The sequence below is a fragment of the Lynx canadensis genome, chromosome A3, assembly GCF_007474595.2.
Source record: "Lynx canadensis isolate LIC74 chromosome A3, mLynCan4.pri.v2, whole genome shotgun sequence".
Lineage (NCBI taxonomy): Eukaryota > Metazoa > Chordata > Mammalia > Carnivora > Felidae > Lynx > Lynx canadensis.
Genome location: NC_044305.1, coordinates 83,497,577 through 83,524,981, shown reverse-complemented (window position 1 = coordinate 83,524,981; position 27,405 = coordinate 83,497,577). Strand labels below are relative to the sequence as shown.

General features: G+C 41.2%; 1 protein-coding gene across 4 annotated transcripts in view; it reads right to left on the bottom strand.

Moving 5' to 3' along the window:
- MEIS1 (Meis homeobox 1) overlaps window positions 1-27,405 on the bottom strand; it is a 138,417-nt gene that overhangs the window by 44,444 nt on the left and 66,568 nt on the right. For 3 of the 4 annotated variants that reach the window (XM_030310718.1, XM_030310720.1, XM_030310719.1), the window contains exon 8: window positions 16,561-16,706. The exons of the other annotated variant lie outside the window; for it this stretch is intronic. In XM_030310718.1, the coding sequence (XP_030166578.1) occupies window positions 16,561-16,706 (146 nt within the window). The remainder of the gene's footprint in view (window positions 1-16,560; window positions 16,707-27,405) is intronic. 4 annotated transcript variants of the gene reach the window in all.

Below are 27,405 nucleotides of genomic sequence, written 5' to 3'. Positions count from 1 at the left end.
GGAGGTGCTTAGCAGTGGTCTACTGAGGTAAAGCTGGGGTGGGAGCAGTGTGCCCCAGCAGGGAGGGGTATTTGACTCACTGGCATTGTTTCGAAGAGCTGGTGTGCGATGATACTAGACAGACTGACTTTTAGCCACTTACTTTTTATTTGCAAATTCTCCACACACATTGCACTGAAGACGGACAGCTCCTAGGACCCGCCTTGGCACGTCACTAGCATTCAGCGTGGCGTGGGTACACACGTACCAGCTATGAACGATTCTATTTATGAGGTTCCAGATTGATCTCCGAAATACCTTCTGCCCGTCCATTTCTTTACAGTCCCGCCCGCAACACAGCATCCATGCCCCTTTCAAGCAGCTTAGAAAGCTCCGGGATGTGCATGCTTCCTTGCACACAGTAGGCACTCAGAGAGCATTTGAACTTACTTGGAGAAAACTTTCATGAACCCATTGATATTGTTATTTGAAGATGAGGGTAGATATGACCTAAAGTTTAGCCATTGTTCACAGTGGGGAAAAAGAACAGGCACATTTGAAAGTAGCTCTTTCCTGATGTGTGGTAGGGTTAGGTCATCACATCATGGAAGCTGCTCCAGTCATCTCTGCACAAACCGAACAACCTATTCCTAGATGAGGCCCTCCATTCATACCTCTGCCAGCACCACCCCGACCCCCACCCCCACCCCACACTTGTTCTTGCTGCAGTGCGGGTGTCAGAACCACAGCATGGCACCCATGCTCTAGCGTGGCACCCGTGGCAGGGAACCCACAGCTCTGATGGCGTCATGGAGCCATTGTGGTCGCTTTTGAATGACTGTGGCAAAGCAATGTCTTTGATGAGGTCAGGCAGACTTCTGCCTCAGTTCTCATCAGATCTGGTCAACTGTGTACTCCAGACAATTTCAAGAGCAATAACAGATCATAAATTTAAGTGTCAGGGTACGGAAGCAGAGAGATGTAGCAGGTTATAGTTAGGGCTCTGAATTTTTTTCCCCAGTCTATTGTACACTAAGATCTCTGGTAGCTCTTTAGCCTTTTCTATCCCATTTTCTTCTGTAAAATGGTCCATCTGTAAACGGGGCACAATTATTAAATGTAGGATCACATGCAAACTAACTCCTTCGTAATTAATAACCTTTTAAAATCAAACGGGATACTTGGTTTCATAGCTTGATTTCTGGAACGTCAAATATATGCTGTTTCATGCATGTGTATTTGGCCTTTTTTCCTGGGAAATTCACCCCACCATTTACTCAATCACTCTCTTGAACACTGAAGTGATGAATGTTGCTGAGTGCTCGTGGTTTCTGGTCCAATATGAACACTTTCAGGGAGTAAGTCCTGGGCGCCTGTCGGCTTGGTAATTGATGATGTTTTCACTTCAAGGTGTGGGCCTGAGACCCACAGGGCTCAATGGGGAAAGTAAATGAATTGACTTGACTACATCTCTTACCCACTGCTCCTGATATGTGTAAACTCATTACTGCCAAATGTACTTCGATATTTTCAAGAGGGGATAGCAATATATATTTTTGACAACAGTTAAAACGATGCTTTGATTTTTATTTTACATTAACAAATTAAAACACTTGGACTGCCACTAAGATTCTTTGTGAAAATCTGGTCTTCGCTACATTCACATTGAATTATAAATGCCTTCGCCAAAACAAAGAATAATCCACAATGCCATTAAATGTATGCCTCTCTTCCTAATTTTGATTTCTAGGTCCCATGGCTTCCATAAGAGAAAGCATGCAGGGGCACACACATACTGTATTTCAAATGGAGATTTTATGTAAGCTTATTTTTATAGTGATTCTGAGAGTAGCTGCTCTGCTTTTTATCTATGCAAACTGGAAATAAAGTAGGCACCCTGCCAGCTCCCTGACAGCAGGCCAGGCCGGGGCTGCCATGGGTGACTCACACAATGACATCTAAGGGGTCCAGAAAAGAACCCTGACTAATGGCTTTTGGATTCCTTATGACCTTTGATCCTCAATGACTTAGACCAAAATAAATGACCTAATTTCAAGAAACTACATCCAGCATGTGAACTCTAATGAGTGACAGAATCTACCTGCTAAGCAATGATTAATAGGTATGTGCTCCTTATAATAATTCCTTAGATCTTAGCCAAACTAGAGAGAACATACTTTTCAGATGCTCGTTTTTGAAAACAAATGCATCTTCCAGGATGGTGTGAAATCAGACAGTGCCCATGGCAGATAAAGTACAGAAGGCAGTGGGAATACGAAAGGATTTCCTGGAACAAAGTTGGCAAATACTACTAGAAACAAGAATACCTCGCCCTCAAAGGTATGTATTGTTTCTGTAGTTGGCAACTCTGTTCCTTTCTTCCTGACAAAGGCTATCAGATCTAGGGGGCCAGAATAGGAATTTGGGAGCTAGCACACCCTTGCTCCATGATAACACCCATCAGGGCGCATTGTCACCAGGGCAACTGAAGCCAGAGGGAGGTGAAGGACAAGATTCTGTCCTGCTCAACCTTCAGAACTACCGTTTCACCCTCCAGAACACACAAGGCCACTATCAACAAGCCCAAAAGAACAAGCCTGTATACTGGCAGAGTCCTTGGTCTACCAGAAGCCTTCTGAGTATTCGAGAGACTCAATGAAAACTCTCTGATAATTATTTAGGGCAGGGTATGAAATTATATCCTGTATGAAATTATAATGATGGCTACATGTCACCCATTTATTCTCACCCACAGAATATACAACACCAAAAGTGGGCCCTAACTTTGGGCTTTGGGTGATAATGGTGTGTCAAATATAGGTTCATCAACTGTAAGGAAAGTACCACTCTGGTGGGGCCACTTTGACAATGGGGAGGTTCTGCATGTGGAGGGGGTGGGGGAGGGAAGATACATGGGAAATCTGTGTACCTTCTCCTCAGTTTTGCTACGAACCTAAAGCTCTCTAAAAAATAAAGTCTATCTTTTAAAAATTCTTTGATATTCAAAAGGAAGTTCTTGCGCACTGGAAAAGAATTGAAAGTTTGCAGAAGAAAAACAAAACATTTCAATTCAATTTACATGATAAAATAATGGGCGAAGTTTCAACATCAAAGGCAAAAAATCTATAAAAATCAAAGATGGAGGGCACCTGGGTGGCTCAGTCCCTTAAGCGGCTGACTTCAGTGCAGGTTATGATCTCGCGGTTCCTGGGTTTGAGCCCTACATCAGGCTCTCTGCTGTCAGTGCACAGCCTGCTTTGGATCCTCTCTCTCCCTCTCTCTCTGCCCCTCCTCTGCTTGCTCTCTCTCCTCTCTCTCTCTCTCTCTCAAAAATAAAATAAAACATTAAAAAAAATTAAAGATGGAGATAAAGAATCATCTTTCCATTTAAAATCTGTCCTCTTGCTTGTGTTCCTTAGATCCTTGCTATGGCAAGTGTGATCTGTGGACCAGCACCAGCAGTACTCAAAACGGGAGCTTATTCAAAATGCAGAATATGAGGCCCAGCCCCACTGAGCCAGAATCTTCATTTAAAAACAGATCCCCGCTGAGGCACCTGGGTGGCTCAGTCGGTTGAGCGTCCAACTTCGGTTCAGGTCACGATCTCACAGTCTGTGGGTTGGAGCCTCGTGTCAGACTCTGTGATGACAGCTCAGAGCCTGGAGCCTGCTTTGGATTCTGTCCCCTCCCCCGCTCACGCTCTGTCTCTCAAAAGTAAACATCAAAAAATAAAAAAAATAGAACATAGAAACAGATCCCCAGATAATCTGAATGCACACTGAAGTTTAAGAAGCACAGCTTTAAAAGAAGCAAAAGAATATTTAGCTCTGTAACGATTTCTGCTTTCTGGTTTTTTAGATGGTAGACTTCCATTTTTTAAAAGTTACTTTTTATATATCAGTTAAATCTCCAAATGTGTACATTGCTACATCTCCTGATGCATATTCAGAGGAATGTCGTGAATATTAATGCTATATACTGAATGAAAATTAAAATCAAGAAAATACCTTCTACTAAGTATCTAAACAATCATTCTACTTCTCCTCATCATATCAACCCAGCAATGTGTCCAATGACTTAGTTTATCACACTATCCATCCCCTGTGCATACTGAGTTTCAAACCCCAGAGGTAGGCTGCACCCTGTCCGCTTTGTCATGAGGCACAAAGGAAGAAAATCATTGTCTAACTTCACTCAGCATAAGGTAAAGGGGACACTCAAGCCAGCCCAACTCTTTTACTGCAACAAAAGGCACCTTCTCCCCAAATTACCGAGGTGATGACTTCAACCTTCTCCTTCATTTGGTAGTGAAAACCAGCTTTGCTCCCTAAAGCCGGTACTCAAGTACATTTTGCCTTGTGTCTCTTCTCACCCTCCTGTCTCCAGTGGTCAACAAACCAACATGTGACCATATTCACATCACTTCTCTTGCGGTTGGTAATGGGAACAATGGATGAGAAAAGAAACTCTCTGTGGCGCTACCCGAAGGCCAGCCTGGTCTTCTCAGAGGTTAATACCTACCTCTTCGAACATCAGAACAGCCCTAAAATGCCACATGCTTTGACAGTCAACCTACGTGACATGCTGGCCATGTTAGTTCAAATGTAAAATATAGCATCTGTAGCCCCAAAGATGAACTGAATTATAATGCCACATTTGAATGGTGTTTTACAGATTCTTCCAAAGGCTCAGAGCATCTACCCCTTAATTAAATCTAATTTGGTTTCCACATAGAGCGTTACCGAGCATACTCACTTCTCCATACACGGAAGCTCGGTATAACATCGTCCTCACCTTCCAACTACAGCCTTATGAAGATGTTTCCATGTGGGAACGCTCAAAACTGATTTATGATGCTACTGCAGCAACTAAGCAACTAATCTTCCAGTATAAATGCAACACATAAGGACAACCTAACTGAAACATATAAATTCCACATATACTTAAAAATATTGTCTGTAATTTAATATAGCAGAATGTTTCTAAGCCTATAACCTTGCATGCAGAGGCAGTTTTTCAAGCATTAATACTTAAATGGGTCATAGACACCACATCTGTCATTCTGTCCTGAAGTCTATGAGGCAAAACCAAGACTATGCTGGCCTATTGATTTTTCTAGCATTTGCTTTAATTTACTTAACCATTGAGAAATCCATCAGTACATAAAGGGCAACTGTCCATTACTGCCTCATTTGCAGACATTCCTTCCCCTCGTTTTTGGTAAATATTTCCCTTAAATTGCTATGTGTTTACAGTGTAAAAACGAATTAGGAAAGTGCTCACACCTGTTTCTGTTCAGTAACTGCTGCACTGAGGTATATGTAACGTGCTTAAAGATAGAATAAATATCTAGACATTATTACATCTGTGTGCAAAGGGTGGTAAATTAGATCCTAATTACATTAACAGGGATTCTGCCTCCCAGCTTAAATTTTACATGAGCACTCTGCAAAAATTCAAAAGCTCTGCTGTGGTTTCTTTATGAGCTGGTGATTACAGCTACTTCCTATGCGGTCACTAAATATTCTGTTTACAAATAAATGAAGAAGCTTTGAGCCAACTTGCCAGGGTAATAATCTATTTCTTTCTCCCCCTCCCTCTTCCCAGCAAACCCTCGCCACATATGCATGGCAACAATCAGGAGCCCTGGCTTCATCTAATTACTCCATCACATAATTTCACAAATTGCCTTGTCACTGGGGAGCCAAGTGCAAAACACGCTCACAGTGGGATTTCAGGCAGCAGCTTTCATTTACTACTCATTCCTTGTTAAATTAAACACGAAAACACCAGTTGTGTGAAAGAAGTCAAAAAGAATGCCTTGCAAATGAGCCAGACAAGTACATCTCCTACCTACCATTTCACCAAATACGTTGTTGGCCACAGGGACCTCACACAGGAAGATTCCCTTTGGCTGGCCCATTCCTATTTTGATGTAGCTGCTACAATAGACCATAACCAAAAGGCCAAAAACAAATAGGCTTCTCCAGAAAGTAAGCGTCATCATAGGTCAACAGGAAACATGGGCACGTAGCAAAAATAAAAATAAAAAAATTTAAAAAAATGATATTCTCAAGCCCCTCTGTTCTTTGCCCTTTCTGCCTGGCTATGATCCTCATATGAGGACATGTATTTATACTGGATGAATGATGCTAAGCCCTTTGAAAGTATAAACAGTATACTACATAGCTCCATCCTGGCTACGAAGAAGGAACCAGATTCCACTAATCTTTAAAAGTTCTCAAACAGAGAGATCATCAATCAAGTTCACACAGTATTAGGTGTTTTCCTTTTAAGTCTTAATGCCTTACGTAATTCTGAAACACATCAAGGCAAGTGCTCACCCATCTCACTACGGATGTGGGTGGAAGAAAAAGAGCTTATGGTGGGTGACATTACTACAGGGAGTGAACCTGAGGTCACAGCCCTGGAAGCTGACATTGGTATATCAACAACTAAACACGGCCACTGGTAATTAAAGGTATTTCTTTGTGGAGCGGGAGCCGGCAGGGTCAGGTACCGTTTTACATCACAAACCAGTCCTTTATGCATGTAGATTTGCCAGCATTATCTGCGCAGGGAGAAGAAGACATTAGCAGCAGCTGTCTGTCTGCTTTTACACTGAAAATTCTATTCACACAGACAGGTGGAGTAATTTAAAAGCCAATGTGGTGCAATTTCGATGTGACTAATGTCACTGCCTACTAAAATGCCACCATTACCACTGTTTATGGAAACATTACTAAAATTACATTTTATTCATAAGAATTTTAGGATTCTGGTTATTACTAGCTTTAAAATGATCAGACCTCAGTGTCATAGCCCAGAGCAGTGGCTTCACTCTCAAGGGTTTATCAGCCTTCTTTGCTGAGAAACGACAGTTGGATTGTAGTTTCAAGAGTAATCGGGACTGCAGAGCAGCTTCCCAGATCTCCATAAAGCAAATTAAAGACATAGCTCTTTGGCGTCCTGGACACGTGATGAGCAAAAAATCTTCAAGGAGCTAAATTCTGTGTTAGAAGGTTGAGTTAGGATTTGCATGAGGAGAGATTCCTCACCCCCAAACTACTATCAGACATTGTTAGTAATACAAGGGGAGAGATTTACATATTTCCATAAGGCAGGAAGAACAGCTAATGTTTAAAATCTGAAATTCTAACTATGCATAAATTATTACAGGTGCACAAAATATCGACAGCTCTAGCTGTGCCTTTTTTACGGGCAGAAATGTTTGGAAAAAGAATCCAGAGAGGAAAGGACCATCCTTGATCCGTAGTTACCAACAACCATCAGACTGCATTATGAAGTTTTATGCCAAACCCTCTGGCTCATATTTTTATTTTTAAAAATACTAATTAGCTAGTTCATGGAACGAGATTATAATTACACCTTTGAACTTCCACAGTGCAATTTGGTTTGCTCTGTATTTGAGAGGCAACGTGGTGGAAAGCACATGGAAATTCAAGTCAGGAGATTCTGGTTCCAGCTCAGCCAGGTCCTAGCTTTTGCCCTTGAGAAAAATCATTAACTTCTCTAAACTTCATTTTTGTCATCTTGCTACCTTATAGGATTATCTTTAGAATCCAATGTACGTGAAAATATTAAACTACAAAGCACCAGAGAGATACATATTATGATTTTATTTAGCCTTTTGATCAGTGTTTTTCTTCAGCTGTTAACAGGGCAGAAGGATCCAGTGTCAAAACAGCCAAGCAATTGATAGATCATTTTTATTTTATTTTATCTTATTTTTTTGAGGGGCAGGGAAGAGGGGGGCGGTGGAGGAGGGACGGAGAGAGAGAATCTCAAGCAGGCTCTGTGCTCTCAGTGCAGAGCCCAACATGGGGCTCGATCGCACTAACCATGAGATCATGACATGAACTGAAATCAAGAGTTGGATGCTTCATCGACTGAGCCACCCAGGAGCCCCTAATAGATCATTTTTAGTAAAATGAATGAAAGGGCTGCCTGGGTGGCTCAGTGGGTTGAGTGTTGGACTTGGGCTCAGGTCATGACATCATGGTTTGTGAGTTCAACCCCCATATTGGGCTTGCTGCTGTCAGCATGGAGCCCGCTTTGGATCCTCTGTCCCCCTCTCTCTCTGCCCCTCCCCTGCTCATGCTTTCTCTCTCTCTCTCTCAAAAAAATAAATAAAAATCATTAAAAAAAAAACGAATGATAAATGTAACATTATGTCATCAGCAGGAGATAATTTCATTTATTTTTAAACATAAAATCAAGTCATTTTTTGGTAGAGTTTCTCCCCCAAGAAGTTTGAAACCTGGCTTTTCTTTACATAATAAGAATTATTCCCAAACTTCTATCACCTGCAATAGAAATGATCTCTACTCGATCTTTCTTATGATAAATGTTCCTGCTAATAGACCTGGCCCCTGGGCGTCCCAAGAACTTCCTAAGACACTGAATTCTCAGAGGTCACTCATGTCATGGGAGAGCATATGGGCTCTGTAGGGATGCTAGCAACAAAGTCAATGTGAAAATAGAAAAAAACTGACCACAGAATATTAAGAACGGAAAAGCAAAGACACATAACAGGTTAAGTTCATATACATTGTTCCTTTTTTTTTCTTAACAGCAAATACCAAGAGGACATTCCAGTACAAGTAGTTATTTCAGTCAAACCAAAGGTCTCTATTTTGGAATATTTTGAACAATATATTATAAAACCAAGTAATTTGTGTCTCCTATCACCTAACTTAGGATGTTCGTGTTTAATAGCTTCAAGTTATCTAAGGTGTTATCTCTTCTTTATAGTGTTCAAAGTGTATTGGGACCCACACTCACTGAGCTGTAATTCACTGAGTGAAGGCGTTTTGTAATGGCAAGAAAAAAACAAGGACTAAAGGTCTTTAAAATGTAGAAAACTTCCTGGTATAACTCAGCTATTCCTTTGCTCTCAGAGGCTCTCCACAGGCCCATCAAGAAATTGGTGCCTATCTGAGTTCCTGAAGGCTCTCTCCTGCTCTTGACACGCTAGGGTGAGTATCAAGTCCACTGAGGTGAGCCAGCTTTGCCAAGCTCAGGACTCTGCAGACAGAGGGACAGGCAGTATTGAAACACCCTTGTCAGTATCGGTCATTTCGATGTGAATCCACACAGTCACAATCATTGCCACCTAGGAGCCTTAATAAAATAATTTCTGCTACCTTATGGCATTCAGTTATTACAGGTAAGCTGGGACCATGAGCCGAGCAACAGGCCACCGGTTGCAGTGTCTCCACTCTTTGGTTACCCCCTGGCATACGCTCACAACGGCAAATACAGAAAAATGAGAGCCCTGATCATAAATATTCAGGGGATCAAAAGACGTGAAATGGATTCATTTTCCCCACTGGGATTCGTACAGATAGCAGGGGTTCAAGAGATTCGTCCCACAGAAAAACGTCCACATATGCAGGGACATATATGCACACACAGTGACACTTACATTTCCATAAGGAAGACTGGGACATGATGGGGGATGCTTCCAGTTAAGTCAAATCAAGTATCCTAAATTCCAAGACACATAGATTTACTTCTACTGGAAAAACCAACCAACCCAACCAAAACACTGGAATCCTTTCTGAGACAAAACTAACTGATTTGCTCTCCATCAAACCTTCATACCTGAAAGCAAAGCACCTTCACTAGGAACCTTAAAGATTGAGGAAGTAAAAAGTCAAGTTTATATTCTATGAAATTCTGAAGGATTAGACTGAGTTAGCTTAAAAAATACGGCCACACATACATACGCAATGCCCCACTTTTAATCTTTCAGGTAAACTGAGGTGGAATGGTTGTATACTTGTTGACTGAATCTGATACTTCACCTTCAAAAATATATGGTCATAGAGAGAAATCAGAAGACATGGTGGTGATGTAGGCTTTGAAGTGCAAATGGCTGGCTAGTGTTCAAGCAGTTCTGTGTATCTGCAACCACCGACTTAATAAATTGTGCTTATATGGGCACTTTTGTTTTGAAACTAATCCTTTATTTAATTAGCCCGATTGAGAGTATATCAGAGAACCAAACTACAGTGTATTTTTAACTTACCCTTGGAAGCAAAAGGAAAATTTTGGCATAATCTGACAAACTGCCAGTCTCTACACAAGACCCTTGTATAAGGCACCAACCGTCAGTGACATTTGAGCACAAAAATCTCAGTCACATCCCCAAAATAACATAGAGCCCCAGTCAGAGCTCATTTGCTATGAGTCCTATGTACCTGGATAAATGGGCAATTTTCAAGTTGGACTTTTGTTTTTACTTTTGATTGTCCTCCCCCCCGCCGCCCCCCCCACCATGTCCCCTCATCAACCGACTGTAATTACCCCAGGTCAGAAGTGCACAACCATGATGGGGAAGAAAGGCTGGGACAAGGGAAAGGAGGTGTGTGGAAGGCTGTGAGAGAGCTCTGCCAGGTCACTAATGGCCTCTGGGGCAACGACTTGGAGAACAGGCTGATGCTTTGCCTTTGATCTTCTAATTCACAATGATCATTAGTATTAACTCCGATTCTTCTGGGTGAAGAATTCCAGCTGTAGCCTTTTCAGTTTACCTGACCTAAGAAAATTCATCACCCATCCCATTAGGATTTCAATAACCAGCTAAGAAAAAGAGAAAAGCAGTTGCCCCAGAATCTAGAAACCACCCGCTTCATTATTAAAAGAGTTTATATGACATATATTGTGGAAGAATTAGGGCATTCCGATATTACCTCCAAGTAATTAAATAATCTATTCCATTTTTCCTCCTGAGAGAGATGATTCCCAATTGGCTGAAAGATAGTCAGGGTCCGATGTAATCAAAGTTGAAATATGCTATCTCCAAAATAGCAGAGACCTTTTAAAATTAAGATAGAGGGATTTGTAATCAAACCTGGGTTAGTTTTGGCAAAGTCTAGCTCTGACCCATCATCATTTTTTTTTAATGTTTATTTGTTTTTGAGACACAGAGAGAAAGAGCACAAGCAGGGGAGGGGCAGAGAGAGAGGGAGACACAGAATCCGAGGCAGGCTCCAGGCTCTGAGCTGTCAGCGCGGAGCCCGACGCGGGCTCAAACTCATGAACCGTGAGATCATGACCTGAGCCAAAGTCAGACATTTAACCAACTGAGCCACCCAGGCGCCCCTGACCTGTCATCATTATTAAAGGCTATGAAGTTGGCAACTACATGTAAGGGAAAAAGTAATAACTATATAGATATTCTCCTAGGTTTAAGAGAGCTCATTTTTGATAAGGTACATGGACATCTGAGGGGGAGAAAAATCTTCTCACCCCTACATACTCATTTTGAAGAATCTTAATTTAATAATATATCTACAGATAACACACAGTGAAGAAGGACTCAAAGTTGCTATCTCCACACACCACCTTCCTTAGGTCAGGCACATGAACATAAAGATAAATTAGGACTAGTTTGAAGGAGAGACTGTCTTTCTCAAATACTTTGTACTACCCTGACTCCCAGTCTATGCAGGAGTTCAAGAATATAGTCTTCCTGCCCCAATGTCTTCTTAGGACTAATTTGAGCTGAATCATGCTAGCTGGTTAAGCACAATGGAAATAATTACTCTTAAATCTATCAGTGTATAGAGGTGAGGGACAGAAAAACAGAAATGGAAAGAGAGGAGCAAATTTCATCTACTACCTACCTACCTGCCTGCCTACAGGTCCTTCTGTCTGCCTTTTGACCTTTCACTCGCCTTGATCAACAGAATGGGTTGTCTGGATACCAATGAGAAGCACTTTTTCAGTATAATAATAATAATTCCTAATGTTTAGAGAACAATTCTTCCAAAACTGCAAGCAGAGATATGACACTAAGATGTCGCCAACAGATCTTGTTACCAAAAGCAAAACCAATGAAACAACATCTGTCTCTTCTAGAGCATTCAATTCCCAATTCAATTCCATTTACTCCATCCTTAGAGTGGCAGACCCGCAGGGCACTTTTCATCTAATAGTGTTTCTATGGAAACGCCATTCTCAACCTGGAAGATTCTACAACCTCTCACTTTGGCTTTATCCACATTGAGAGGAAAGCCTTATAAATCAGAAATCGAGACATAATTTTGCCACAGACCAAAAAAAAAAAAAAAAAATTGTTTTTCCAGGCCAGGAGTTCGCAAAAAGAAACAAAACCATGTGTAAAATATGTGTATCTGACATAGAAAACAAAGTGTCTCTATGAAGTACCAATGGGATCCCAAAGATCAGTGAAAGGAATCCAAGAGAATGTGAATGAAAATCAATTCACCTTCAGGGTCACCTCCCCTGCTAGTCAATGCCAGATATGTCACCCCTTGTATGGTTGCTTCACCTGAACCCTCAGGTGTGTTATTTTAACAGCCTGCATTCTCCCTAAATTTCAAGATTCCTGGGATACACAGCAGCTCCATGCAGGAAAATAGATCACTGCATATTTTAAATAAGAACCATATTAACCGCTTTTCTATTTAGATTATATTTAAATCTGCAATATGTTAGGGTAGGAAAACAAAACAAAACAAAACAAAACAAAAAACACCTTGATTTTTACCTTAAACATTGTATTTGTTTATTCCTTCTCCTCATTTCTACTAGGCCCTTAGGCATATCTTTGTAACACTACCTAGTGAAATAACTAGCAATAGGCAAAACACATCCAGTTGGAACATTATGACATAGTAGGTTATAGTTGTAGTTGGAATAATGCCTTTAAGGGAAAAAGAAACTTTGATGCAGCATATGTCCCTGAACTGTCAATATACAGTGACTCATACTCAAATATTAAGTATTTTTTAATTGTTGGCAGTAATTTGTCTTCAGGCAAATGCAAGCACTTCTATTAATAAATGCTTTTGTTTTCTAATTCTCTCTTATTATCTAAATAACGTCAGTCATTCTTTTCAATTCCAGGCAACAGTTTCTTCGGAGAGATCTTCTTTAGTTATCAGAACTGGCAAATGTTCAACTTGAAACTAAGGTAGAAATTTGCATCACTGAAATTTCCTTTTACCCATAAGCACCAAAGTTTAAAATCTGTTTCCTTTTTGATTATTTTCATCATATATAAGTTATTTCCAGTTTAGCTTGCTAGAGACTGTGAGTCCAAGAATGAAGCTTTCATTCTCTCTTCAGGTAGAAAAATGTGCTGCTGATTAAATCTACCTGTGGACAACTACAGAACAGCACATTTTTCTTATGCATCTGGGGTGCAAATCCAGAAAGTTTTTGTTTTGTTTTGTTTTGTTTTGTTTTGTTTTGTTTTATTCAGGCCCTTTTCTACTCCTCTAACACACAAATGCTAGAAAGCCCTTTCAAAGGCAGGTAGTTGCTGCTGCTGTTGTTGTTGTTGTTACTGAATAAGCCCAATGAAAAGATTGATCCATTTATTTGAAAAAGGGTGGGAAAAGTAGCAATTTGCGTCCAAAGAGGTGTGTGAGGTCTTATAATATGCCCTTTGGCATTGAAAAGATTAGTTTGTACAGTTTGCTAATAAATTGTTATTGCTATTATTTGAATTAGCCAGAGTTTCAATTGCTCTTTTATATCTTGCAAGATTTCAGGCAGGATTTTCTAGATAAGCTGCATTAATCATATAGTAAGAATGTGATCATTTAGGGGCGCCCGGGTGGCTCAATTCGTTAAGTCTCTGACTTTGGGTCCTGATCTTGTGGTTCATGAGTTCCAGCCCCGTGTTGGGCTCTGCGCCGACAGCTCAGAGCTTGCTTCGGATTCTGTGTCTCCCTTTCTCTCTGCCCCTTCCCCGCTCGTGCTCTGTCTGTGTCTTTCTCTCAAAAATAAATAAACATTAAAAAAAATTGTTTTTTAAAGAATGTGTTCATTTAAAATTTGTCCTGTCTGCCAAATGACTGTCATTTGTGTGCATCCCTAAAGAACTTTTAGAACTTGAAAGAAGTTGCAACAAGACTAGTATGTAGATGTCACTCTTACTTACATTTGGACAAATAACAAAACTCTTTAGAGGTTTTTCCATAGAATTTATTATTTTCAGCTCCTGACTATAAGCATTACCTAAGCAGTCTGTGGATTTCTTCAAGAAGTATAACAAGACACAGAGACGGGTGTTCCTGGTAACTGGAGATCTATCTGCTCTTGCAATTGGAGAAGAGGGAAGGGAATCTTTTTCATTGGGGGAAGGAAAAAGGGAGAAAATTTGAATATATCTCCTTTGTTTTTTACAGGATATTATGAGACATTTGCTTTTTAGAGATGGTTACCAGCATCCATATTTTTGTGTGAGCACATGGCAGTGGAGTGGGGAACATGGGTGGGAATGTCCAATGGAAACCACAAGGCAACTTCTGTGAGCATTCATAGAAAGCCAGGGAGACATGGACAAGTGGGTTTCCCCTTCCAGGGTAGTGGTATAGGCCAGCACAGACCCCCAAACTGAGGGAAATTAGCCAGACCTCAAGAAATCAGGAAGTTTATCAATAGTTTCTATTCCCATTGCCCAAATAACCTATGGACCACAAAAAGCATTGCAATGCAGGTAAAATCTTGCTGGCTGTTAAGGACTTTTTTGTTTTGTTTCGTTGTAAGAAGATAACATAGCTCTCTGCAAGGTTCTTCACAAGGATATGACCTAGAAAACCAGGAAGTCTGGTGGATGAATAAAAGAACTTGCTCCTCTCTCTCCTGATTCTGTCTGAACCAATATTTGATTATATTTTATTCAGGGGCACCTCAGCTTCAAGTAAAGCCAAAGCTCCTTTGCAGATTGAGATGGAAGCTCACGAAATCCATTCACTTTTTTCTGTCAGTATAGGAAACAGACTGGTTGTACCTGCAGGGTTCACCTGGTTTCGTCCCCTCTTCCCCCCCACTCATCCTCCAGATCTGGTTAGCTGGTCAGCTCCAGTGATGAAATGTCAGCATGGTCGCATCAGCACCTTTGACCAAATGGCACTTCGTACCTCCTGCTGTTTATTCTTCATGCTATGCCCGCTATGCCCTCCAGACCCTCGCCTTTCCCCCCACCCTTCCGTAGTGGTTGATAATCCCCAGTAGCAAACTTGTACAAGGCAGATAGATCGCAAACTATCCACACATATGTAACAAGTGTCAGCTAAGTAATGGCACTTGAAGTGGGTTTTAGGTAGACCTAATATGATGTTAAAATCAGTTCCACAGTCTAAATCTTCAACTGTCTACCAGCATGAACCAACCTCCACAGCTGATTCCAAAACCGGCAGTGTAGTCTAGTTGCTATTTGGAATCACAATGGTTAGAAGAGAGGAAGGAAACTATTTTTTTAGTTACTCCTGCTGCTCTGTTTTTATTTTATGCACAGACACTGGAAATTCTGGATTAACTTATACCCTGGAGTGTTAACGGAGGCGCAGCCTCTATGCAGAGGAGCAACCAGCATGGCCTTCGATAGCCCCTGTGTGTCCCCCTGTAACGGTACAAATCACCGAGGAACATGGCCCTGAAAGGGGGCAAGGGTGTGAGGGTCAACAGACCTGGATACGTTTGTGACAACGCAGAATTAACTTTAATACTTAAGAAAAATAAATAACTTCAAGAAAAGCCAACTATGCTAAACAGAGTCACATAAAAAGTTTGCTCCTGAAATTGTTCTTAAAAAGCCAAGATGGTTAACATTGATTCATCTTAGGCTAGGCTAGGCTATGACCTGTTTAAATTCAACCTTTGTCCCTAACATTGAATGTCTCCCTCACCAACAATTTTGCTGATTTCTAAAATATTATTTTATCCATAAATTTTCATTTTGTCTTCTTCCTTAGATGTCATTAAATCAGTATGCACTTACAAAAATATCCACCACAATATTATGATTATAAATATTTTGAACATGAAATTCATTCAGAACAATAAGCAAACAAAACAAATCCCTTGGTGGCATAAAGCCCCAAATCTCCAGTTTCTCACATCTCCAGGAGAATTCCTGCAGTGAAAACAGCAATACTCACACAGACAATATAAACTGTTACTCTGCTTGAAAAGTCACAGGGGACTACACAGGAAGAGCTGACTCTATATTGCTGTTTTCCTTTACAGTTCTAAGTACAGGGACCACTTTCACTGTGCAGCCGTGACTCAGATGAATGTTTTGTAATGGCAACCAAGTGCACTCAAACCACTTAAAAGCAAATTATGTGAGCATCTTGCCATTGCAACAAGACTTAAACTTTTTCGGACCATTCACTGTAAAGGTCCACTAAAGCATTAGAAGGAATTAAGTCCTTCCCTTTGGGGTTTTTCTGAACTTTCTTCTTAGTAAGACTCGGTTCTAAGTACCTAAGAATCACACTGAGAAAAGCAACATCATTAGCATACATACTTAAAATGAACTTAGGAGTCACATGAACTCCTAAACCTTGTAACTTACAGTTAACAAAATTGCAGTAGTGAACTGCAAATAAAACTCCTCATTTGGGGTAAGAATCTAGGAAATAAGTGCTAGCACTTTTGTAAAAGCTAGGGGAACACAGCGATTTATGAAATATTCCAAGTGCAGAGGGATCATTTCCACCCCCCCTTGTTTTTCTACCACAACTGGTTCATTGTCCATATTTAGTTTACATATGTCATTTAGAATCCACTTACTGTTAGATGCTGGAACAGCCACGCCCTCATGATATTTGTGGCTACTTTGGGAAAGATGCCACGCTTTTTGTGACGCTTTTTGTCCTTATCTGGATCATCATCGTCACCTGTGCTGGGGGAAGCTACACTGTTGTCCAAGCCATCACCTGCAAACATAGTGAATCAAATTTTGACTGATGCTACCTTGACATGCTTTATTCAAATAGAATGCCTTTGGATATAAACAAAACCAAAAGAGCAATATAAATGATTAATAGTTTATTTGGTACTTTTTTTTTTTTTTTTTTTCCAAAACAAAGAGTAAAACAAGGCCTAGACTCAAAAGTAGTCAGGTCTAAGGAACTTCTTCCAAAGAACAGTGGGGAAAGTCAAAGGGAATGAAGGGAAATAGCCAATCTCTTTAGTAGCTTTGTTGCCATGGTAATTATTCAGATGTGTAGAGCTGAGACATGCTAAGCCTAACTCCTAGTGGGGAGTTAAATATAGTGGCCGCCATTGGCAGCGGCCAATTCCTGGGTATTCAAACCTCACATATAGTCGTTGATGTGGTCAACATGTGAGAAGATGCATTCAAGGTATCAACTATTTCCACAAGTGATCTATCTTAAGACTAAAGTAGGCCATGGAAATGGTAGGTAATCCATCATCTAAGCAGTTTGACATAGGAATGCTTCAAATAGAATGTAATTTTTCTTGTCATAAAAAGAGAGCATCAAGTTTAGGAAGGGCAAAACTCCTGAAATAGTTTTTTAATTAGGAAATGATTACTATGTAAGTCAAATAAAGTGATGTTAAATTAATAGTCAATGGGAATTGTATTATCCTAAAAATCCAGGAAGTTTCTAAAGTTTCTTCTAGATTTAATTTTTTCTCATTGCAAAATCATCTGTTGACAAATCATCTGTTTCCTGAATATCGGATCCTATTTTTCCATTGATTTTTGCCATAACATTTACGTTGCTTCTTCTGGAAAATATTCTGGCTCTGTGACAAAATAAAATTAAAGATGTAGGATTCCTTTTACAATGTCATGTTTAATAAGACAAAAAAAAAATGAAATTTCAGCCCATGTAATCACACTGTCCAAAACAAGTCATAAGGCACAAGTGGAAACTAACTACCTTGGTTTGGACACAAAAGTTCAAAGGGAACGAGAGTGGACTGAACTCACTACACTAAAAAGGAGCTTAGCTTCTATCAAATGTGCCTTCCTACCTGCTGCCCCTGCTCTTGGGGGAAGCTACCGACTTTCAGAAAGGGATAGGTTGGTCTGGCCTAGGAAGAATTGCTACAGCAGTAAGGCTCTGGATTGAGGCAAGACATGCACCTGAGAGCACGTTCCCTGGGTTATGGAAGTCACTAGAGAGCAGTCTACAGGCCCAAACAATGAGGTCCTTTGGCAAGGCAATTTTCCTGGTCACTGTACATTGGAACTAGCCTCAGATTCAGTTACATCACTCTGTGAATTTCTTATTTCGTATTCCTTATTTCTGTTACCTAAATACACTACATATGCAAAGAATTCTCTACTTTGATTCAGTTATTTCAGCCTAATCTTTAGTAATTATGTTGCCATTAATCAATTGTTCTTAACAACTCCCTTAGGACACCCCCCCCCCATCTCCCTTCCCCAACAAAGAAAATTGCCCTCAAACTGCCTTAACTTGTCCTGAGGTAAAGTATAAAAACTCTTGTTGGGTGAGGAACAGACTAGTTTCAACATTTCTGCTATGATTACAGCATGTGCCGCAAATACAAAACTTTTGCAGAACTTTTCAGAGTGGGATTTTTATTAATTTTAAAAAGCACACTTTTATTATACTTAAAATCCATATACTTTGTTAAAGCCCCACAGAATCATTGCTGTGTTCTCAGTGGAAAAGATCATATAGACCCATAGTTCCAAAACCCTCACCGTACCAGTGAGGAAAGTGCTTGTATTCTGGTGGGTGACTTACCCAAGGTCACGCAGCAGGGATGGGACTGGCCCACCTGTGCCCGACCAGACACCCGCACCCCTAAATCAGTGTCCCTTCCACCCCACCAAACTCGTTATTTGCATAGCCAAGTGTTGTATAAGGAGTCCCCTTGGATTTGCCTAATAAATTCCTTGAAAGTCCAGTATTTAAAGAGGCTTTTTATTCAGAGAAGCAATTCACCATATAAAATAACAATTCATTAAAGAAACATGAGAAAAGAAACCAACTCAACAGCATTTAAAATTTCAATGGGCTAATCCACTCTCAATATGCAAAAGGTAACCGAGGAAAAGAAACATATTACTTGATCATTGATTAAAAATGAAAAGCTTCTAACCTAATGACAGTTTTTTACCACCTCTCCATGATTGTTTTCCACCTTAAAAAAAAATAGCCTTTCTATCTGTCTCCAAACCCCTTCAGATTAATTTAGCAGGCAATGCCTAGTGCCTGCCTCGAAGAGAATTCATTGATAATTTATGGAAATATCTACTATAATCCAGCGGAGATGACTTTTTTCCAGCTTTGTGCATCAATAGATAATCAAGGCCTTAAAGCAGCCTTAGCTTCCCATTACCTCAGGCAAAAGAATTCCTGAAAGCGTGCCTTGAGGGCACCTGAATTATATACTCCATTAGGAGAGGAAGGCTTTCTGCATTCCATGTGTAACACTCACCAGAACCTTTCCTGTTTATTTCTGCTGTATGAAAGCAGAAGCATTAGGAACAGAATTTTTTAAGTGAAGACTTATGTAGATACAATGGAGAAACCTTTCAAGCAGGAGCCAGATCACCTCCTTCAGTCCCTGGCAGTGACCTCTCCTGAATAAAAGGTTTCTATTACATCATTAGCTCAAGCCAAAAACAGCCTTGGCTTAATGCACAGTTTGTTCTTCCTACTGTTTTTAGGCAAATACAGCTACTTTACTCCCATCTGGGAGGGAAATTACACTGCTGGGTTGTAATCTAAGACAAGATTTTCATTGGAAGCAAATGCTTTCAATCCAGTGTAAATACTGGTGCATGTTCAGAAAAGCCTAAAACAATAAACCCTGCTCCTTCCCGACACAAGTTAGGGAAATGGAGAAGATGGGGAAGGAGAGGAGCATAATAAAACAGACTATTCTAAAAGCAAACACGTTCATAGATTTTAATAAATTGTTTAACCTCTTCCACTTTCTAGAATTGAAAATTGATCTCGAAACGTCTCAACCTCAGAGGAAAGTCTAAATGGTCGATTGTACCTTTAGCATTCCCATTCACTCTGCAATTTGATACAGTCACCTCTATGCGGTCTCTGGAGGATTTATTTCCTTTTTTTATTTTTAAGATCACTAAACAAACTTGGAGAACCGCCGGCCGACCACATGGCAGCAGGCAGCGGCTCTGAACCACATTTGTAAAATGTCAGCAGTGACTTCATTCCTGGAGCTGACTTCTCCTGCCGCCAAATGAAGGCAAACTGAAAAGGTGGAAATAATCATAAAAATGATGCTAGTCCATAAACAAGCTTACAGCCTCATTAGGATAGCAGTAGGCTCCAGTGGGTGATTTATGCTCGTTTTGCTGATGCTATGAGGAAATGCCATAGGGCGACTTTAGCCAATTGCTAATGGTTTCTGACAGCTTCTTAGCAACTAGTGCAAGCAACGTTGTGGCGTTTGCTAGTGACAGAAACCGAAAATGTCATATTATCTGCCCATGTGTCATGAAGTCCGTGTGGCAATTAACTAGCAGGCCAGTGACTGAGGGGCCAGAGGCTCCCGAAAATGGCCTTTGGCTATGCAGTGGCAGCCGATGGGCTCAGAGGCACACACTGCCTGCACATATGTAACATTCTAATGCAGAAATCCACTTCCTTGTGACTTCCCGGCTCTGATGAGACCGGGCCACTCAAATCCCTTTTTTCTCCCTCACTCAAGTGAAACTCTGGGCTCCTCTCTCTCTCTCTCTCTCTCTCTCTCTCTCTCTCTCTCTCTCTCTCTCTCTCCTCTCTCTCTCTCGGCACCAGCTCAGGCCTTATGAGAGGACTCCAAAGCAATCTGCTTTGATATGATTATCCGAATGGCTCCTTAATTGGCAATACCTGGTTCTGTGCTTTTTGGACGCTGGATTCAAAGGTGCTAGCCATTTTTCTGCTCTCTCACAAATTAGTCTAAAAGGATTTAAGATCACTGAAGCAGACTCATTGCCTGTCAGATTGCTGGAAGCAGAGGAAGTCTGTGCAGCAACAAGACACTATGTAAAAAACACCAGGCTTCTAACAAGCAGGGAGAGAATCTTGGCCACACTTTTCAGTTTCCGAGCTATCAAAACCATGCACTATATGTCAAACTGTCAAACCTTTCAGCGTGGGCCATTTGCCCTTTCAAATAATATTTAAGAATTGTTTTTACAAAATTTTATAGGCCATGGTCTAGTGAAAGAGGCCAACCAACAAAGAAAGGAATTTGTACTACAATTCGTCTACGGACAATTTCTTGTGAGACCTGGTCTGTCCCTGCGGAGCAAGGCAGGTGACCTGTGGCAGCTCCCAGGCTGTCAGAGAGCTCAGATTTCAAACACGCTCAACTCAAACATCCCGAGTCGCCTATTTAAGCATGCCCAGGCATTTAGACTGTGCTATCTCGTGCCTTTCAAGGCAGGATAAAGCGGCATTTACCGTATTCAGGCCATTCAATGGGTCAGACTGACCGTGTCAGCAGGGGCTCCTCTCCGGCAGGTCACAGCCCTGCTCCCATTTTTCTCCTCCTCCTGACTCCCTCTCTCCCCCCCAGGACTGCTCTTCCCCAAAACCTAGCCTGAGCCAGGCTAAAACAAAACCCCAAAGTGCCCAAGATTCACATCACAACTGATAGGGACCTCCAGTCAGTGGGCCAGCAGGCATCAACAAAATGGGTTGTCTGCCAGAGGGTTTGTTACGTCACAGAGGCAAAACTCCTAATTAGGGATATGAACTTTCAACTGCCAGGGCAAATGAAAGTGTTGGGTTGTGGACCTCCTTCTTTTGCTGGAAGCCATCCCAGCTCCAAGACGATTCATTTACGATTTTCTATTGAGACCCCACAGTTTCCAGCCAGGTTCTCTCCTTAACTTTTGCTTTACTCATCTTCAAGTGTTTGGACACAGAATGCTTATCCCAGAAATGGACGGAGACTCAAAACCAAGGCCATTTATAATCGCATCTTTCGATACGGAGTAAATTCTGTCATGTCTTGAAAGGTATCCAAACGGTCAATTCAAAAGCATTCTTTAAGACTGTACAGCTCATGTTGTAAGGTGGCTAAATTTTCATCCAATATTAAGGGTTTCTTTTTTTCTCTTGTCTGTTTTCTCACACAGCACATCAACAAGAGAGAATACGGCATTTCACCCCTTACATGGCGTGTAGAACATTCCTGCCTTTCTAGGGGCTGCTGGTGCAAACATCCCATCAGTATGGAGAGGTCAGGTTTCTTTTGTAGTGGAGCTATCCGGGTGTGCCAGGTTGTTAGGAAGAATGTAAAACTACCCCAAACCCACTTCTCCAGATCATGGCTGTGTCTACTTAGCCAGAAGTCAGATGGGATAATGTTTCTGTGTTATGTTAAGAGGATAAATGGTGAGAATTATAGACAAGCCTTTCTCAGGAACCAGCTAAAATACTTCAGAGGTTATAAAGAAGTGTTTTGTCTTCATTGAGAATGTGTAATAGCTGCCAGAATGATTTTTCTAAAATACATATCTGATCCTATAACCCTGGCACTTCAAATGCTTCCGTGGCTATCATTTGCCTTCAGGATAAAGGTCACACTTTTTAGCCTGGCGTGGAAGGCCTTTCACGGTCTCTCTCCTGGGTGTTTCTTCTGTGGGTTCCCCGTGTTCACGGGTACTCACCGCCCCACCCCAATCCTGAGCCTGTTTGACCTTCTCACCGTCTCCCCGCAGGCACTGCTCTCACACCTCTTTGTGGTTCCCTGTGCTAGCCCCTTGGTAATGTCCTTCCTGGGAAGCTCCTTGGTGACCTTTTAGGCTCCACTCAACTGCCATCTCCTAGAAGAAGCACACACTGGACTCTCGCTGTTTAGTGATACCCCTCTCCAATCCCCAATTCTTCTTTTCCTGACATTCCTGCCTCCAAACACACATCATACTCTACCAAGACTGTTGATTTCTGTTGTCTCTGTCTCCTCAACTTGATTACAGGATATATGAAAGCAGGGACAGGGTCATTCTCCCCTCTAAGCTTATCTAGTCCCAGGCTTACCCCAGTGTACAGGGTACAAATTTGCCAATTGGGTATTAAATGAATGAGCAAATGCATTTCTTTTTTTCACTGCATGGAGAAAACCACAGTTTCAATTTCCAGCTGTTATAATTCTTTTTGATACATACTTAAAGTCCTGAAGAATATTCACGAAGGAAAGTCAGTTAAACTATAAGAAAACATAAAGGAAACACATTCTACAAAGCTGGGAAGCTTCCTTGGAATCTTTAAGCTCATCTTGGACAAAAGATGGATTGGGTTAAAGTATTGGAGTTCTTCATAATGCTTGCCATAGTCCCTCCCTCAAAAATGCGCTCCTACGTCCTTCAATTACAATTTAGAACTATTTACCTAATTAAAATTTCTTGCTGTTTGTCCATTTTTCCTGAGTTCAACTTCAAAAAATAAACCAAAAGTTTTGTTTCTCTCTCTGTTTTTCCCAATGAATTATACATATTACTTTTACACGTCTTCCAGTTTTATCATAGCAAAGAAACTCAACTGTCTCTGAGCAGAAAATTTCACCCTCAGCTGAGACTCCAGACTCAGATTATAGACACAGTGCTAAATACAAAACCCTAGAAACTCTGGCATTTCCTTGTTTTGCCAAGTCATGGATCAGTCTTTCCCATAGCATCATTCCTCCACACTTGCCTCAGCAATTTTTTTAGCAACAGGTTATCTGAGGACATTAGTATATGATATGCTGACATGTCATAGATTGACATGTCATAGGGTCCTAGGAGACATTAGAAAGGATTTTGTAAGACATACGAAAACCTACTATGACCTCTTGAGTTTTATCACACACTTTCAAGAAAAATGGAGCAGACTTCATATATCTTCAAATCTGCAGGCCATATACAAATACATAATAGTCTAAATCCAATGGTCAACTTTTAAGTTTAACTTTAATTAGGGTTCTATTTTTTTTTAAATTTTTTTAACACTTATTCATTTGTGAGAGACAGAGAGAGACAGTGCGTGAGTGGGGGAGGGGCAGAGAGAGAGAGGGAGACACAGAATCTGAAGCAGACCCCAGGCTCTGAGCTGTCAGCACAGAGCCCGATGTGGGGCTCGAACTCAAAGACAGTGAGATCATGACCTGAGCTGAAATCGGACACGCAACCGACTGAGCCACCCAGGTGCCCCTAATTAGGGTTCTAGTAACTCAGCCTCCCTTTTGCATTTCTTCTCATCCTTAGGTGTTTAAGGATTCCTTCTTCTTAATTTAAAGTGATTTTCAGCTGATCAAAACAAAACAAAACAAAACAAAACAAAGGAAAGCACATTCTCCTATATTTTATGTTACCACCTAGGACTTTCCTGAAAATCCTGAGGTGGTTCCTTTGGAAACCAAGGTACGGTGTTAGATGTTGGCACCTGTCATAGCAGTGTGAGGTTCTAAAAAGGGGAAAGGAATGGCCAGTGCTACAGATACACTAAAGGCAGTGACTGAAAAGACAGAGGTAAGAAGAGTGGGGGAGAAGATTAAGAATAAGAAAACTTGGGATGCCTGGGTGGCTCAGTCTGTTGAGCATCCGATTTCAGCTCAGGTCATGATCTCACAGGTCATGAGTTCGAGCCCTACATCAGCCTCTGTGCTGACAGCTCAGAGCCTGGAGACTGCTTTGGATTCTGTGTCTCCCTCCCTCCCTCTCTCTGCCCCCCCACCCCCCGCACCGCTCACTCTCTGTCTGTGTCTCTCAAAAACAAATAAACACTAAAAAAAAAGAATAAGAAAACTTTTGGGGTGCCTGGGTGGTTCAGTCAGTTAAGCATCTGACTCTTGATTTTGGCTCAGGTCATGATCTCAGAGTTTGTGGGTTTGAGCCTTGCATAGGGCTCTGTGCTGACAGTGTAGAGCCTGCTTGGGATTGATTCTCTCTCTCTCTCTCTCTCTCTCTCTCTCTCTCCCTCTCCACCCCTCCCCTGCTTGTTCTCTCTCTCTCAAAATAAATAAACATTAAATATATATATTTTAAAAAAGAATAAGCAAACTTTAAATAAACACATTGTTGGCCCTTATAAAAAGAAACGTCTAGGTACACTGCCTCAGATTGGCTTCACAGAGATTTGCCATAATGCTTTTCCTTTCTCTTTGAATTTAGGTCTGTTAAAGATGACAAATATTTGTTAATAGTTAACCACTGTGAGGGGCGTCTGAGTGCCTCAGTGGTTAAGTGGCTGACTTTTGATTTAGGCTCAGGTCATGATCTCATAGTTCATGGGTTCAAGTCCACGTCAGGCTCTGCACTGACAGCACAGAGTCTGCTTGGGATTCTCTCCCTCTCTCCCTGCCCTACTTTGCTCGCACTCTATCTCTCTCTCTCAAAAATAAATAAACATTTTAAAAAAATCGTTAACCAGTGTGAAATGAGCTCACAGCCTTATTCTGCCCTGTAGTGGACTCCTGACATCACAGAACCCTAAGAGAAGAAATGGAGATTCAGAGCCTGGAGAAAGTAACTCTCTCTATGAATATACTGCTTCCTTTTCTAAAGAGTGAAGTGTTGCCTTTAAAAGTGAGCCCTATATGGGGTGCCTGGGTGGCTCAGTTGGTTAAGCATCTGACTTTGGTTCAGGTCATGATCTCCCAGTTTGTGGGTTGGAGCCCCATGCCGGGCTCTGTGCTGACAGCTTGGAGCCTGGAGCCAGCTTTGGATTCTGTGTCTCCCTCTCTCTCTCTGCCCCTCCCCCACTCGCACTCTGTCTCTCCCACTTTCTCAAAGATAAACATTAAAAAAAATTTTTTTAAATGAGCCCTATATAGGTAACCATCTTTTGTGTAAGGGGTCACTCTCATCATTCACTCATTTGTTCTTTAACGAAAACGTATTGAATACTCACGATATCCCAAACACTATGTGAACCATTAGAAACACTAATGGTGAACAAAATCAGGAACAGTCTTTGTTTCTATGGAGCTTTTCAGTTAGAGGGCACAGATGTTAAATGAAATAAACACAGTAATAAATGTACAATTGTCCTCCATCAGAAAGAAATGTAAATCTCTGAGTGTGTGAAACAAAGGAAACTGACTTAGGAGGAATCTGAGCAGAATCTGAAGGATGGAGAAAAGTCAAGCAGGTATGGTGAGCAGACTAAAAGGGCAGAGAACAGAAAAAGTATTGCAGCATCTGCAAAGGCCCTGTGTCTGGAAGCATGGCACAACGACAGAATTGGAACCTGGGAAGGCAGGACAAGATGACATTGGAGAGGTAAGAGGAGCAAGAACACTTAGAGCCTCAGGGGCCACAGTCAGGATTTGGGTGTTTGTCCCTAGGGTTCTGAGTAGCAACCCATGCACGTATTTCTATGGTGTCACCAGTGTCCTCTCCATTGCATGCCCCGATGTTACATAAATTTTACCAAATAAAGCCTCATTCCCCAGTGTCTCTTTCTAGTTCAATCTAAAAAATCCTTTGATTCCAGATTAAGACTGGGGAATGAGGGACAATGGAAAAGCAATGAGTCCATTCAGGTAGACCCCAATGTAGGCACAGATTACACTCTGAAGTTAATTTGTAACTAGGTCTCTTGGACAGTAGAACATATTTTCACATGGAAGCAAGTTAAGAATGGTTAGGTCTCAAAGTTTGCTCATCAAAGCCAACGAAATTCATCAAGTGAATAAAGTTCAAACTGACATCTGAGCCCTGGGTGCAAGAAGTCAGAAAGTGTAAGAAGGAGGAAGATGAGTTTTTTCCTCATATTCCTGTATACAGAGTCAGCCTAGGAAAATATTAAAACACGTGTAAGTGCCTTTAGTATCTCCTTTTCTGTTTGTCACTCCCATTGCACAGATCCATCTCCTGGAGGCTCTAAGTAGCCCAATGCCTTGGAGAGGCATGCGGCCTCCTCCCACTGTGGACGCCCCACCCAGATCTATCCTCTTCTTGCTCTGAGCTCACACTTATCATTCCCCAACAACCAAAATACCCAGCCTTTGAATCTAGTTGAATCTAAGCCAGACTTTAGGTAGAAAGCCATCTGAAAGCACTAATTGGTTGGGACTAGGCAGGAATAACTGATGCCCCCTCACCTTCCCAGAAATGTTGGCACTTTGAAAAGGAAATTTGTTAATGCAAATGAATCTTTAAATGGCAGAATTTCAGGTAGAGTAATAAATAAAGCTTAAAAAAATTTTTTTAATACAGCTGCTGTTGGGAAAGTTTTGTTGTTGTTTTAAGCCACAGATGCCAGCCTTTCAGAAGAGCCCCAGGATCACCTTCCAAACTTGTCATTACACCCCACCGCTCTCAACCACTCCACCCTTGTTCATCCCTGAAGACATTTGGGAAGCCATGCCTTTTTTACTGTTCTCAGTTTTTCTTTTTCTTTTTCTTTTCTCCACAGAGATTGTGGTGACAGTAAATGGGTCCCGGGGATGCACAGCAAGGAGACTAGGAGTGAGAGATCTTGGTTGAACACTTGTGTGTATATGTAGGACATTTGTACAATCTGGGTGTTTATAACTTAAGGATTGCCAACCCATTGAAATAAATTTGCAATCACTCCTTGACTACAATTAAATGCATTCTATTAAGCATCTATCACTTCACAATTCTTCACTGAGAACACAAATAATGCATAAAACACAACAGGGTAAAAAAATATG